This window comes from Oryzias latipes, chromosome 24, assembly GCF_002234675.1.
Source record: "Oryzias latipes chromosome 24, ASM223467v1".
In the NCBI taxonomy this organism is placed as follows: Eukaryota; Metazoa; Chordata; class Actinopteri; order Beloniformes; family Adrianichthyidae; genus Oryzias; species Oryzias latipes.
In genome coordinates, this window is record NC_019882.2 from 9,075,694 (window position 1) to 9,087,696 (window position 12,003).

General features: G+C 36.2%; 1 protein-coding gene across 3 annotated transcripts; it reads right to left on the reverse strand.

Moving 5' to 3' along the window:
- Positions 1-35: 35 nt before the first annotated feature.
- Positions 36-11,731, reverse strand: tmem181 (transmembrane protein 181). Of its 3 annotated transcripts, none has more exons than XM_023953111.1 (17): positions 11,374-11,731; positions 7,877-7,980; positions 7,072-7,139; positions 4,216-4,306; positions 4,001-4,119; positions 3,800-3,916; positions 3,608-3,688; positions 3,395-3,494; positions 2,395-2,525; positions 2,229-2,320; positions 2,096-2,153; positions 1,880-1,982; positions 1,748-1,799; positions 1,582-1,664; positions 1,408-1,497; positions 1,257-1,323; positions 36-1,175 (listed from the first exon to the last, which is right to left on the reverse strand). In XM_023953111.1, exons 1-17 carry the CDS (start codon positions 11,505-11,507, stop codon positions 1,091-1,093), a joined length of 1,575 nt encoding a protein of 524 aa, XP_023808879.1. In that variant the 5' UTR covers positions 11,508-11,731; the 3' UTR covers positions 36-1,090. The 3 variants fall into 3 exon arrangements, with proteins under 3 accessions (XP_023808879.1, XP_023808880.1, XP_023808881.1); XM_023953112.1 differs by lacking the exon at positions 11,374-11,731 and adding an exon at positions 8,201-8,336; XM_023953113.1 differs by lacking the exon at positions 11,374-11,731 and adding an exon at positions 8,224-8,320.
- Between the last annotated feature and the right edge of the window lie 272 nt (positions 11,732-12,003).

Below are 12,003 nucleotides of genomic sequence, written 5' to 3' on the forward strand. Positions count from 1 at the left end.
GACTTATTTAAGTTAGTATCCCTCTGCCAGGTATACAATTTTTAAATATTTTAATATTCAGTTTTTAAGACATTTTCATAGACACTTTGCTTTATTTACAAGTCTCCTTACAGCCTCATGTACAAGCAGCACATTTTACAAACACCTGAAGAAAAATCATCTTAAACATAAGTGACATTCCCTTTGAAGAAAAAAAACACAAAATATACACATTTTACAAATTCATAACTCATTTATGAGGAAAAATAAAATGGAAATGCAAGGCACCGTTTAGAATAAAACATGTATTTGTACAGATCTGTTTTTTTTTTTAGATAATTGTAAAATAAACTTATCTGAATGTGCAGTATTTGGAAATGTGTTTAAAAAAATTAAGGAAAATTGTATCATTAAAAAAATTATAAAGGCTAAATTTGGCCATTAATCTGTAATCCATTGACACAATTGTACACAAATCTGTTTTGGCAAAGATGATAGAAATGTGCAAATTCAGAGCTGTCTTCAAAACGGCAGGCATCAAAAAAATAAAATAAAAATAAATGGTTGTATAAAGTGACATACCTGGTGGCGTAGTTAAAGCTGTAAATTTTTAAACATCTGAAGGTTTTTTATATAACTAGTGTTACTCATAGCTGCACATTTAATTTTTTCTCCTCATTTTTTTAAACTATCAGAGCAAAGAGGAATGATGTAAAGAAAAAAAAACAGTGGTTTAACACAAAGGAATAAAAGTAATTCAACCCAAAACCCCCATCAATGCTAATAGTAGCACTTTTCCCTGATCATTCGTCTTTAAGGTAGTGGAGAAGTGCTGGTTATGAAGAGTAAACTTTACAATCTTGATTAAACTAAATGGATGTTTCCTCTATAGTGAGCAGATGGCTCACCTTTCCAATGTGCAGTACATTCAGTAGATATGTCATCCAACCTTTCTTTATAAAAAAAAAAAAAAATAACATGTTTATTTACATTACAGTGTCTGATTTCGTGTTATCTCTGCACATGCATCTTATGTGCATCTTGCACTGCTGTTACAAGAAATCCTCAGGGCTTCCAACTGAAACAGAAGATGAGTGAGGTGCCGGCTGCATCAGTCACTGTCGCTCCCATCCTGGTACTTTGCAGTTGCTTTGACAGCACGGCCGTTTTGCAAAGGCATATCCTCATAATCACTTCTGTGCAAACACACAAACATGGCATTTCTTTAAAGTCGTACTCGTCTGTAGTACTGCTCCAATAAGTGAAGTAAAACGTACCCATAAATGACTTCATCGTCAGAGTCATTCAGCATGGAGAAAGCTGGATTATCCTTTAGCTGAGAGTCTGCAAAATTAAAAAAAGAAAATTAGTTTTTACAAAATGATCTACTTTACAATAAAAAGTTTTTGTTTTTTGTTTTTTACCTACCATAAAGGGCATTTTTAGAGGGTGAATACACAAATGCTAATGTGTACAAATAAAAGTTGAGCAGACCATAGAAGGATAAAAATTCAGCTGGTGAATATGGAGTCAAGGATGCAAATGGTACTTTTTCAAAATAAGTTTACCACAACTAAATATAAAATTAATTTAAAAGGATATAATTTTGATAGTGTGTTGACAATTCAGCCACAAAGTTTTCCTGAAGCGCCTTGGCACCAAACCTCAGGTAGAGGATGACCACACTGTTGGAGATGAAAAAAATGACATCAGATCAAAAATAAAACAGATGTTTTAAAAAAAATGATTAGTTCTTATAAATAAATACCTTATCATAAGAACCACAAAGGTCAGGGCTGTCAAAAACTTCAGCCGAAGATCTAAAGCACAAAAGACAGACATTTCCATTTTTACAGAGGGGCAGTGATCAATAAAAAAAGGTTGAATTCCGCGGTGATACCTGAGTAAGGCATGTTCTTCAGTTCAGAACAAGCTCTGACGATCAAGAATATTAGGTAGAGGATGTAGAGGATAACAACAATGAGGAAGAAGACCTTCATGCCCTGAAGAAAAAAAACAAGTTTATTAGCTTTGAAATATAAAACTAAGCCTGATAATGGCAAGAGTGTCATTCAAAATATGTTTTCTTCTTTGTTTACAGTTAGGCAGGAAGTACCTGAAAGTTTGCTATATCGATTTTGTATGAATAGGTGGGATCTTGAAGTTCATTAACCCTAGGTGGAAAAAAAAGGTCCTTAGTTCAAGACGCATTTAAAACCCATCTGACTGTGTCTGGAAATTAAACTAACGTTTGCCAGATCCCGAGCGTAACTGCTGAGAGCCACAGAAGACCCACGATGATCAGTTTGGGCAGGTAAAAAGTGAGGAATCTTCTTTCACCCTGCCAAAAAAAAAAACATGTTCAAATTCACAAGTTTCTATAGGAGGGCTTTGTAAATCCCGCCATGCACTGACCTGAACCCTTATGCCGTGGTAAACGCAGAGCCAGAAGAGTAAAAGAGAGGACAAGAAGAGAGCCTGAAAAAAAGCATCCAACGTTCCAGGAAACCAGCTGTTCACCAGGAAGGACAGTGGGAAGAACGGATCTAGATTTGAAAAAGAAAAAAAAAAAGTTATGTCACAAATGTCTGAGCAGTTAAACATTCCAAAGATTTAATACACAAAAGTTATCAATAACACAGTTACGCTTTAACTACAAATATAAGAGCTGGCCAAAAGCCTAGATGGAATTTCTTGTTCTCGAAAAGATCTACATTTGCAATTGAAACAACAAAAATAAGATAGAAAACATTGCAACTTCATAAAACATAAAAAACAGGCACACACACACAAAAAGTATGACATCAGAAATTAGTGATTAATATTGCGATAACGATATAACTTGCGATATGTAAACAAATAGCAAAACAACCAAAAACATCATTCCCATTTCCTTGCAAGAATTTGAAAATTATATTCCAAATGACCCTCGTCAACATACGAGGCAAATCTGATTGGTCAACAACGTGAAGGAGTCCATCCGATTGGTCAAACGCATAAAGGAGTTTATTTGATTCGTTAAATGCTTCAAGTTGCCATAAGATTGTTTTGGCACATTTACCATTTATTGCGATTTTTTTTGCAATATACGTCTTGCACAGCTTGACATTACGATAACGATAAATTTGCGGTATATTGTGCAGGCCTACTAGAAACTAAATTTACAGACGGTATGCATGATAGTAAACACATGGAAGCAGCACTGGTGGTTTAATCCCAAAATTTTAAAGTGGGACAGATTGAATATCAAGTTCTCTAGGATGGTTTTACATCCATGATTCCATCCACGGTATTCAAACTGTTCAATCTTGACATTAACAGGTTTTCAACTCATTATTACTCCATGCAGCTTTTTAAATACACTTTTCCTAATTAAAGTATTTTGCAGGACTGTCTGAGTCCAGAGAAAACTCACCGTTATAGAGCAGAAGCAAAGGCAGCAGAATAGACATCCATTTCTGCTCGATGCCCCAGTCTCTCATGGAGAATTTTCTTAGCGAATGAGCAAACATGCACTGTAACACAACAGAAGAAAAATCATCATCTCTATTTCAAAGAAATAAATAAATAGTCATCTTTTTGTCTTCTAAAACATTATAGTCAAAAAGAAAAAAATCAATGTTCTTACCGTCACCATGAAGGTCAAGACCACAAAGACGAAGCGGAACCAGATTTCCACTTGAGAGAAGGTGGGGTTATACATTTTCCACTGAGAGCAAAACAGAAACAAGAAAAATAGAATAAATTCTGAGCTTAAACAAGTAAAAATCCTTAGAGAATAAACATAAATAAATCCTTACATGATCCTGTTGTCACTTACCAAAAACTTAACCTTTATCTCATGTGTGATGTTCTCGAGGCCTTTAAAGCTGACCACCACCTTGTATTGGGTGTAGTTCAAGTAACCCAGATGGAGCACAATGATTTCATCACACTTCTGCGAAGAAATGGGAAGAAAAACATGTCAACAAATATAATCTGTAGGTCAGCTTTGGCGGTCAGGATGCTGAAGGACACTTACAGTCCCACAATGCAGCATCCGGGGTTTCTGGTGCACAGGATTGATGTGCATCACACTGGCATCCTGCATCACTCCCTTAAGCTCCACGTTAATCTCAAAGGGCTGCTGGAAGGCTCCCACTGACAGAGACAGCAGCATTGGTCATTAAAAAAGCTTTTAAGAACCAACAGCTCACATTCATCTGCCCTGGTAGACAGGTCACTGTGTGGTCTTACCGTTGCCCTTTTCAGCCTGCATCACGCAGGTGAGCCACAGCTGCTGGTTGTAGGTGGTGAGAGGAGGAGAAAGTAGATTGAAGGGTCCCGTCTGAAATCAAACAAGACAAAATGAGGAAGATGATAAAACCAGCAGACACAGGTATGTACAGTTGAAACCAGAAGTTAAGTTTTCCCACCGTTATACATGAAGTTAAAGTAAACTTTTCCAGTTTAAGGTCAATTACAATTAACAAAATTATTTCTATTTTCTATTTGTCAGAATATTGAGACTAGGGTTTTTTTAAGACTCATTTTTTTTGTCTGTTTTTATTACTTTTACCAAAGTCAATTTACATATGCTAAGATCATTATGCCTTTAAACAATTTGGGAACCCCTAGATGATGATGTCATCTCTGTGGAAGAATCTAATGAGTCTAATGACAGCATTTAAGTTCATTAGAAACACCCCTGTGGATATATATGTGTATATATATATATTTGGGCACATTTGAAACACGCTTGTTTGCAAACCATCATGGAACAGTCAAAAGACACCAGTCAAGATGTTAGGAAGACAATTGTGGATTTGCACAAGTCGGGTTCATCCTTGGGTGCAATTTCCAGATGCCTGAAGTCGCCACGTACATCTGTTCAGACAATTGTATGCAAATATAAACAACATGGGAAGGAGACGGGTTCTGTGTCCCAGAGATGAATGTACTTTGGTCCGACATGTCCAGAACAACTTAAGGACGAAGGCAAAAGATGTTGTGAAGATGCAGGCTGAAGATTGTAAGAATGTGTTATTATCAACAGTGAAACGAGAACTGCACAGACCTGGATTGAAAGGCTACTCTGCCAGGAAGAAGCTATTACTCCAAAAGAAACATAAAAAAGCCAGATTAAAGTTTGCTAATACACACAATAACAAAGACTTAAATTTATAGAGACATGTGCTGTGGTCTGAAGAAACTGTTTGTGGCCACAATGACCATCGTCATGTTTGGAGGAAAAGGGGGAAGCCTGCAGGCCTCAGAACACCATCCCAGCTGTAAAAGATAGGGGTGTTAGCATCATGTTGTGGGGTTGTTTTGCTAATGGAAGAACTGGTCCACTTCAGGGAACAGATAGCATCATGTGGAAAGAAGAGTATGTGGAAATATTGAAGCAACATCTGGAGACATCAGCCAGAAATCAATCAGAATCAATAAAGTATCTCTGATTCTGAAAGTTGAAGCTTGGGTGCAAATAGATCTTCCAAATGGACAATGACCTAAAGCACACTGCCAAACTGGTTACACAAAGTGGCATAAGAATCACAAAGTCAATTTTTTGGAGTAGTCACCACAGAGCTCGGATCTAAATCCGGGTGAACATTTATGGTCAGAGCCGAAGAGGCGTGGGCATGCATGGCGACCTACAAACTTGGCTCAGGTAAACCAGTTCTGTCAAGAGGAAGGGGCCAAAATTCCGACCGGAGAAGCTTGTGGAAGGATATCCAGGACCTTTGACCCAAGTACGGCAGTTTAAAGGCAATATTACCAAATACTAATGAAATGTATGTAAACTTTTCACTTTGATAAAAGTAATTAAAAATGTCTTTTAAAATAATCCTAGTCTCATTATTCTGACATTTAGCAAATAGAAATAATTTTGTTAGTTGTAATTGACCTACAACAGGAAAGATTTACTTTTATTTCATGTCTGACGGTGAGAAATGAAAGCACAGGTGTCTTTATGTGGTGTATGTAAACTTCTGGTTTCAACTCTTCATGTGCATCAAATCTTCAATTTGGCATAAAAAAAGAAGAGTCAAAAACCCCTAAATGGCAAGTATTTCCTACAAATCCTACACATTGTATATCATAATACCATTTGTTGCATTCAAAGAAATTTGGGTCTAAAATTTGGATAAAATTGATAAATTGAAAAGGCAAAACTGCAACCCAATATAGAATTAAAAACTTTAACCTCTAACCCTTTATGATGAAGCAGCTACAACCACCTTTATTAATACGATAGGAGATAGGCCTGCACAATATACCGCAAATTTATCGTTATCGCAATATCCAGCTCTGCAATATGCATATCGCAAAAGACGGCAAATATCGCAATAAATCGCAAACCCAAAATGTGTTAAAACAATCTTCTAGCAGCTTGAAGCATTTAACGAATCAAATAAATCCCTTTATGCTTTGACCAATCAGATGGACGCCTTCCCATTGTTGACCAATCAGATGGAGGCCTATTATGGTAGATGTTTGTCCCCCATGTTGATGAGGGTCATTTGGAGTATAATTTTTAAACTGTTGCAATGAAATGGGAATGATGTTTTTGTTTATTTTTCTATTTGTTTATTTACCGCAAATTTATCGTTATCGCATTATTGATCACTAATATCGCATATCGCAAGTTTTCCTCATATCGTGCAGCCCTAATAGGAGAGTTTAAATTTGAAAAATATCGTTATATTGTAAATCATAAACAAACAGGTCTCAAAATTTACTTTCCTTTCTGTCGCAACCTGTGTATATTTGTAAAAGCAAGAGCTAAAAAACAAAGTCATTAAAATGCTTATTTAAACGATTGTTAGTTTAGTGTTTTGATAAAAATAAAATAAAATAAAAAGGATAACAAAGTCTTAAAAGATGCTATTGCTATAAAAAAAGCATTTTTAACGGCAAACATTTCAAAAATAAAATCCAAACCATTTTAAGTGCCTTATATACATCTAAATACAAACAAACCATAAAAGTAAAAATGATAAAATTGTATTTCTTATTTTTGAGGGAAAGCATAACAGAAATAACAAACTAACAAAGGACACAGACCTGTATGAAATAATTTACTAGACATGTTTTTGTTTTTTTTACCTTTACAGAACTGTTTTTTCTGACCAGCTGATCCCCATTGTTCTCCTGTTCTTCTATTATCCTTGGGCCTGTACAAAACAAAAGTACTCATAAAAAACCCATTAAAACAATTTATCCATCGCTTAAAAAGTTGCCCTTTTTTATTGAAATCTCTAGAATTTTCTAATAATATTTTAAAAATGGACATCACTGAAAGCAGGTATAAGCATTTAATAAATAAAGCTAAAGGACTTGTCAAGGTTATGTCTTTTTCCCTAACAAAGAGAAAAGCCACACAGGAGGTGAGAATTTCTGTTAGACTTCTGCAGAAGGAGAAGCTTGTCTGTCACAGCGCAAAGCTTTCACAGAGGAGTTCTGCCTTCCCAGTCCAGTCTGTTTTTATTGGTGGCCGTAGTTGATAGCATAAAAGTAGGTCATTCAATCAAGCAGTACAGGAACATCATATCTTGTATAGTCAGCACTTTTCACGTCATTGTTTTCTTACTGAAAGATAGAACTATATTATGGTGATTATAGCATGTAAGCAAATGATAATTATGTAACCCTAAGAGGACTAATAAATTAAAATGTAAGTACAAGTAAAAAAAGAAATATATTATCCTGAAGTTTTATCAAGAATGAAAACTGCTTGTGTAACCAAAAATGTATTTCTTTATGCAAGATAAAAAATAAAATAAAATAAACTTATGAATAATACCAGCAAACAATTCCACAAAGTAAAATAATTTAAATAATCTCTTTCTTTTAAGCTCTTTTCTTCTGATTAAATCCAGAACCTCAACAACTGCAGGAATGCTAGCCTTACCCGCAATCCCAATGAAGACAGTAAGGCCAAAGCAGATCAGGAACACCACAAAGACCAAAACAAAATGCCTTTTCGACAAGGTGTACAGCCGCATTGGAGCCAACCTGTCAAAAGGAGGCAACAAGTGGGGTTAAAACTCATATAAAAACCACACCAATGTTTAATTTAATACGGCGTGCATTCAGGGCAGCTATGTCAACACTGCTAGCCTCCTAGCTATTTCATGCTAGCAGTGTCAGAAAAACGCTTTTAGATCTTCTTTCTCTCGAATGATGTCGTCACAAAACTTCTCAGTTGTGTTCGTTTAAAATATATTAAACTCACCGCTCCATTTCATTTGGTCTGACCTTTTAAAGGCGAGAGGAAACCTAATAAAAAAAACTAAAAAAAACTAGCCCTGTGAACTAACATCCGTGTATCCACATCCCCCTGCGACTGCCACAGGACTACGTCATCAAAAGGGAGGGGGCGGGATCACGTGACGATGATGTGACGACTTCAGTAGTTTATTCACTGCTGTCTGTCTGTCTGCCTGTCTGTCAATGGATGATAGTTTTTAAAAGAAAAGCTTAAAACCTTTTGGAACTTATGATTTTCTGTATGAAAAAAATCTAGCAAACTTACATTTTAAATGGTTTATTCAAGCATTTACATATTGCAAAAATAGGCTTCCTTTACTCACATTCAGCTTTAAAAAGTGTTGATTTGATGCATTAGGTACTGCTATTGGTTAATATCACATTGAAACACAAAAAATAACAAAATTAAGCAAAATAAACATATTTGTGCTTTTTGTTTGCTTGCATTTATTTGTTTAAAACCATATTCAAGGCCATTTAGCTGATTTAACTGTTAAAGTTACATTTGTTTGCACTGTTTACTCTTTGAAAAGGTTTTTTAAAAAAGCATTTCTTTTAGCCTAACATTGAAATTGTGACTTTTACAATCGACTTAATCAATGATTGATTTATATTCCAACGATCCAACCATGTCAGTCTGACAGAGGCACGATGAATTAAATTAAATCAACCTATATACCATTCTGAAATAATTTCAAAGTGGATTAAAAGCCAATTATCATTGATACTGGGAAAAAACATTTGGATTGAGACATTATAGGTTATATACTATTACGTAAAAATGACCAACTGTCATCACAGTGAACAAAACACACATGATGGCAGCAAAAAATGATCAAGAAATCGTTAACAGTCCAAAGTGTGGAAACACTTTGAATTTTGCAAAGACATGTTACCATATAGTGTGGGTTAATGTTCTAAAAATATTCCATGTGTGTTATTTTATGTGGAATTACAACAGTGAATGGATTCACCATTCATTCTTGTTTACTGATTTGTTTGTACCCATATTTAATTTATGCTTAATTGTTATTACTAAGAAATACAAGGGAGGTAGAAAACTTCCCCTGCACAGTTCAGTACCCAGATATTTATCTCTGAGTCACACTGGTTGAATTTTTGGCTAAATATGTCCTGGATTGATTTAAGTCAGTGAATCAAATCGAATCAGATGGTTCAAAAACCAAAATTGACTTGTATTGTTTTTCAACCACACATTATGATATAAATCAATCATTATTAAAATGAATCGTTACACCACAACTTACAATTGGTTACTTCTAGAGCTGTTTAAGTATGTATAACAACGTAACCCCAATAATCTTAATTTTTAAAGCTGTAACAGGCAATTTCTTAGCCTTTAAAGGTCAGACATGATACAAGAATGCGTTTTCCAATGGTCAAGGAGCACCTTGAATAACAACACACATTTAGATACACATACCTTTAACAGTAGAGGCCTCAGACGCGTTTAGAAACTGCACAAATCTACGACGGAGTTTTAGGGCCACGGTGAGGAAAAAAAATTCTGGCCAACATGACGAGATTAAAGTCGTCATGTCGACTTTAATCTCGTCATGACGAGAAAAAACTCGACACAAAGTTTCGAGAAAAAACTCGTCGTGTCGAGATAAAAGTCGAAATAAAGTTTCGAGATTAAAGTCGCAATATTGCGCGAGAGCAGTGAAGCTGAGTCTTTCAGGAGCATTCAGTGTTATGGCTAATGTTAGAGAGCTAGTGGCTTTGTAGTTAAGAGTTTACAACAGAGTTTAATGGCCACCAAAAAAAAGTAAATTTATTAGGAGATAAAAACTCGTAAATTTACGGGAAAAAGTTCATAGATTAACAAGGAGAAAACACCGAAGTTGTCTGTTTATCGGAGCCTAGCTTGAAGATGAAATATGTGGAGCCTTTTGTGAAGCTTTATTTTCGGATTATAGGTTTAAAACAAAGAGATTTTGAGCCTTTTGGCGACTCAAAATGAGATTATTGTCCGTGTAGCAGTCTTTCAGGGGTTCGGTGTCAGTAAAGCGGAGTTTCATCTGTAAAATAAGGAGCTCAGAGACACGTTTGGGTGTAGAGGATCGCTGCAGCCTTTATTCTCCTTTTCATTAGTTCGGTAAAGAGTTATTGAGGCCGGAAGTCCGAATCTGTGAATATCTTTCTAACTTTACCGAACTCTTTTCATTCACATAACCTGAAGTTCATCTGTCACATTACGTCATGAACCTGTCATCAGATCACCAATGCGGAAGTAAACAGTGTTACATACGCCCCCTCCTGCAGATGAAGCGACCCGTTTGATCATTAAAAAACAAAGATGAATGAAAATAGTCTGTTATATTAGCATTACAACGTTGAAAAAGGCAAAAAGTGCTTCTCCTCCTCAGACAGAAGCATCACACAAACATAGAGATCTGGTCTTTGGTGGAGGAAGAAAGGATTCAAGCAAACAGCTGCAGGGACACCCGATGGCTTCATGTTCATCGGGCTGCAGTGATCCTGCAAACCAACCATCAATAAATAAAACTTTAATAACTTGTGAATCAATCAAATGAGCCTCCAGACATTTGGAACGTTATCAATTAACATTCAGCTCACCTGTTCAGCTACGTTTAGTCGGTCTGATCTGCTGCTGCACGGCGATCACCTGCTGCTCTGCATGCTCACTTCCACAATAATCTCGTAAATTTACGATTTTTTTTCTCTCGCGCGCAACATTGCGACTTTAATCTCGAAACTTTATTTCAACTTTTATCTCGACAAGACGAGTTTTTTCTCGAAACTTTGTGTCGAGTTTTTTCTCGTCATGATGAGATTAAAGTCGACATGACGACTTTAATCTCGCCACGTTGGCCATAATTTTTTTTCCTCACCGTGGCCCTAAAACTCCGTCGTACAAATCTGTACATACATCGATTTACTTTTTTTTACAGTAGAAGCACACGGAATGTTTGATTGCTTCACATTGTTAAACATGAATCAGAATTAAAAAAAAACAAACAACTTTTGCTGCTGTTATAACAGCGGAGGCACAATTACATATTTGATTTGTGTGTGGAAGCCGGTTTAAACGTACAGTTGCTAATGTGAGATGCTATTTAGGGGAGTTGTCGCGTTCAAGGGCCGACGTCTTACCTATAAAAGCGATCATCGTGGTAAGGCGTCAGATCATCCTTTAGCTCGTTGTAGGCCTCCTGGATTTTCCTGCAGAAATACTTTAGCTCTCTGTACAAAGGGTTCTCCAGCCCGGACGAATAGTCGGTGTCCATTATCACCGCGAGCGGACTGACGGAGAAAAAAAATGGCGATGAGGAAACGACCCACACGGGCCTCCGTGAACAGGCACAGCCGCCTCTATTGTTCCGAGCTTTTATTAAAACTGCAGCCAAAGCTGTTTGTTTGTCTCTTTTCCAAAGGAGGGAGGCAAAAGCTTTTTTTTAAATAATAGAGGGGCAGAGACAGCTGCCAGCAAATCACCAGGGTCACGTGGTTAGTTTCAGCACCACGGAGAGAGACAGATTGTGTTGCGTTTACTGACGCTGTTGATGCGACAGATTCGCTCACAGGCCTTTTACTGTTCTTCCAAAAGAACTCAATAAAGAAAAAACCTATTACTCAAAAAGGTTAAAAGAATATTCATATAGTAAATTAGGATTTATTTACACATCTGACTGTCGCAACCTTATAAAAAGAATAAAAACCGAAATTATTTTAGAAAAAAATCGCACATTTAGTTTTTTTCCCCACCATATTTAAAATACACTT

Excerpts from the sequence above, each read along its gene's own strand:
- tmem181 (XM_023953111.1), bottom strand. The coding sequence starts at position 11,507 with ATGGACACCGACTATTCGTCCGGGCTGGAGAACCCTTTGTACAGAGAG. Across the intron at positions 3,689-3,799 it reads AGATAAAGGTTAAGTTTTTG|TGGAAAATGTATAACCCCAC; the intron begins GTAAGTGACAAC and ends TTTTGCTCTCAG. Across the intron at positions 1,498-1,581 it reads GTCAACACACTATCAAAATT|CAGCTGAATTTTTATCCTTC; the intron begins ATATCCTTTTAA and ends CTCCATATTCAC.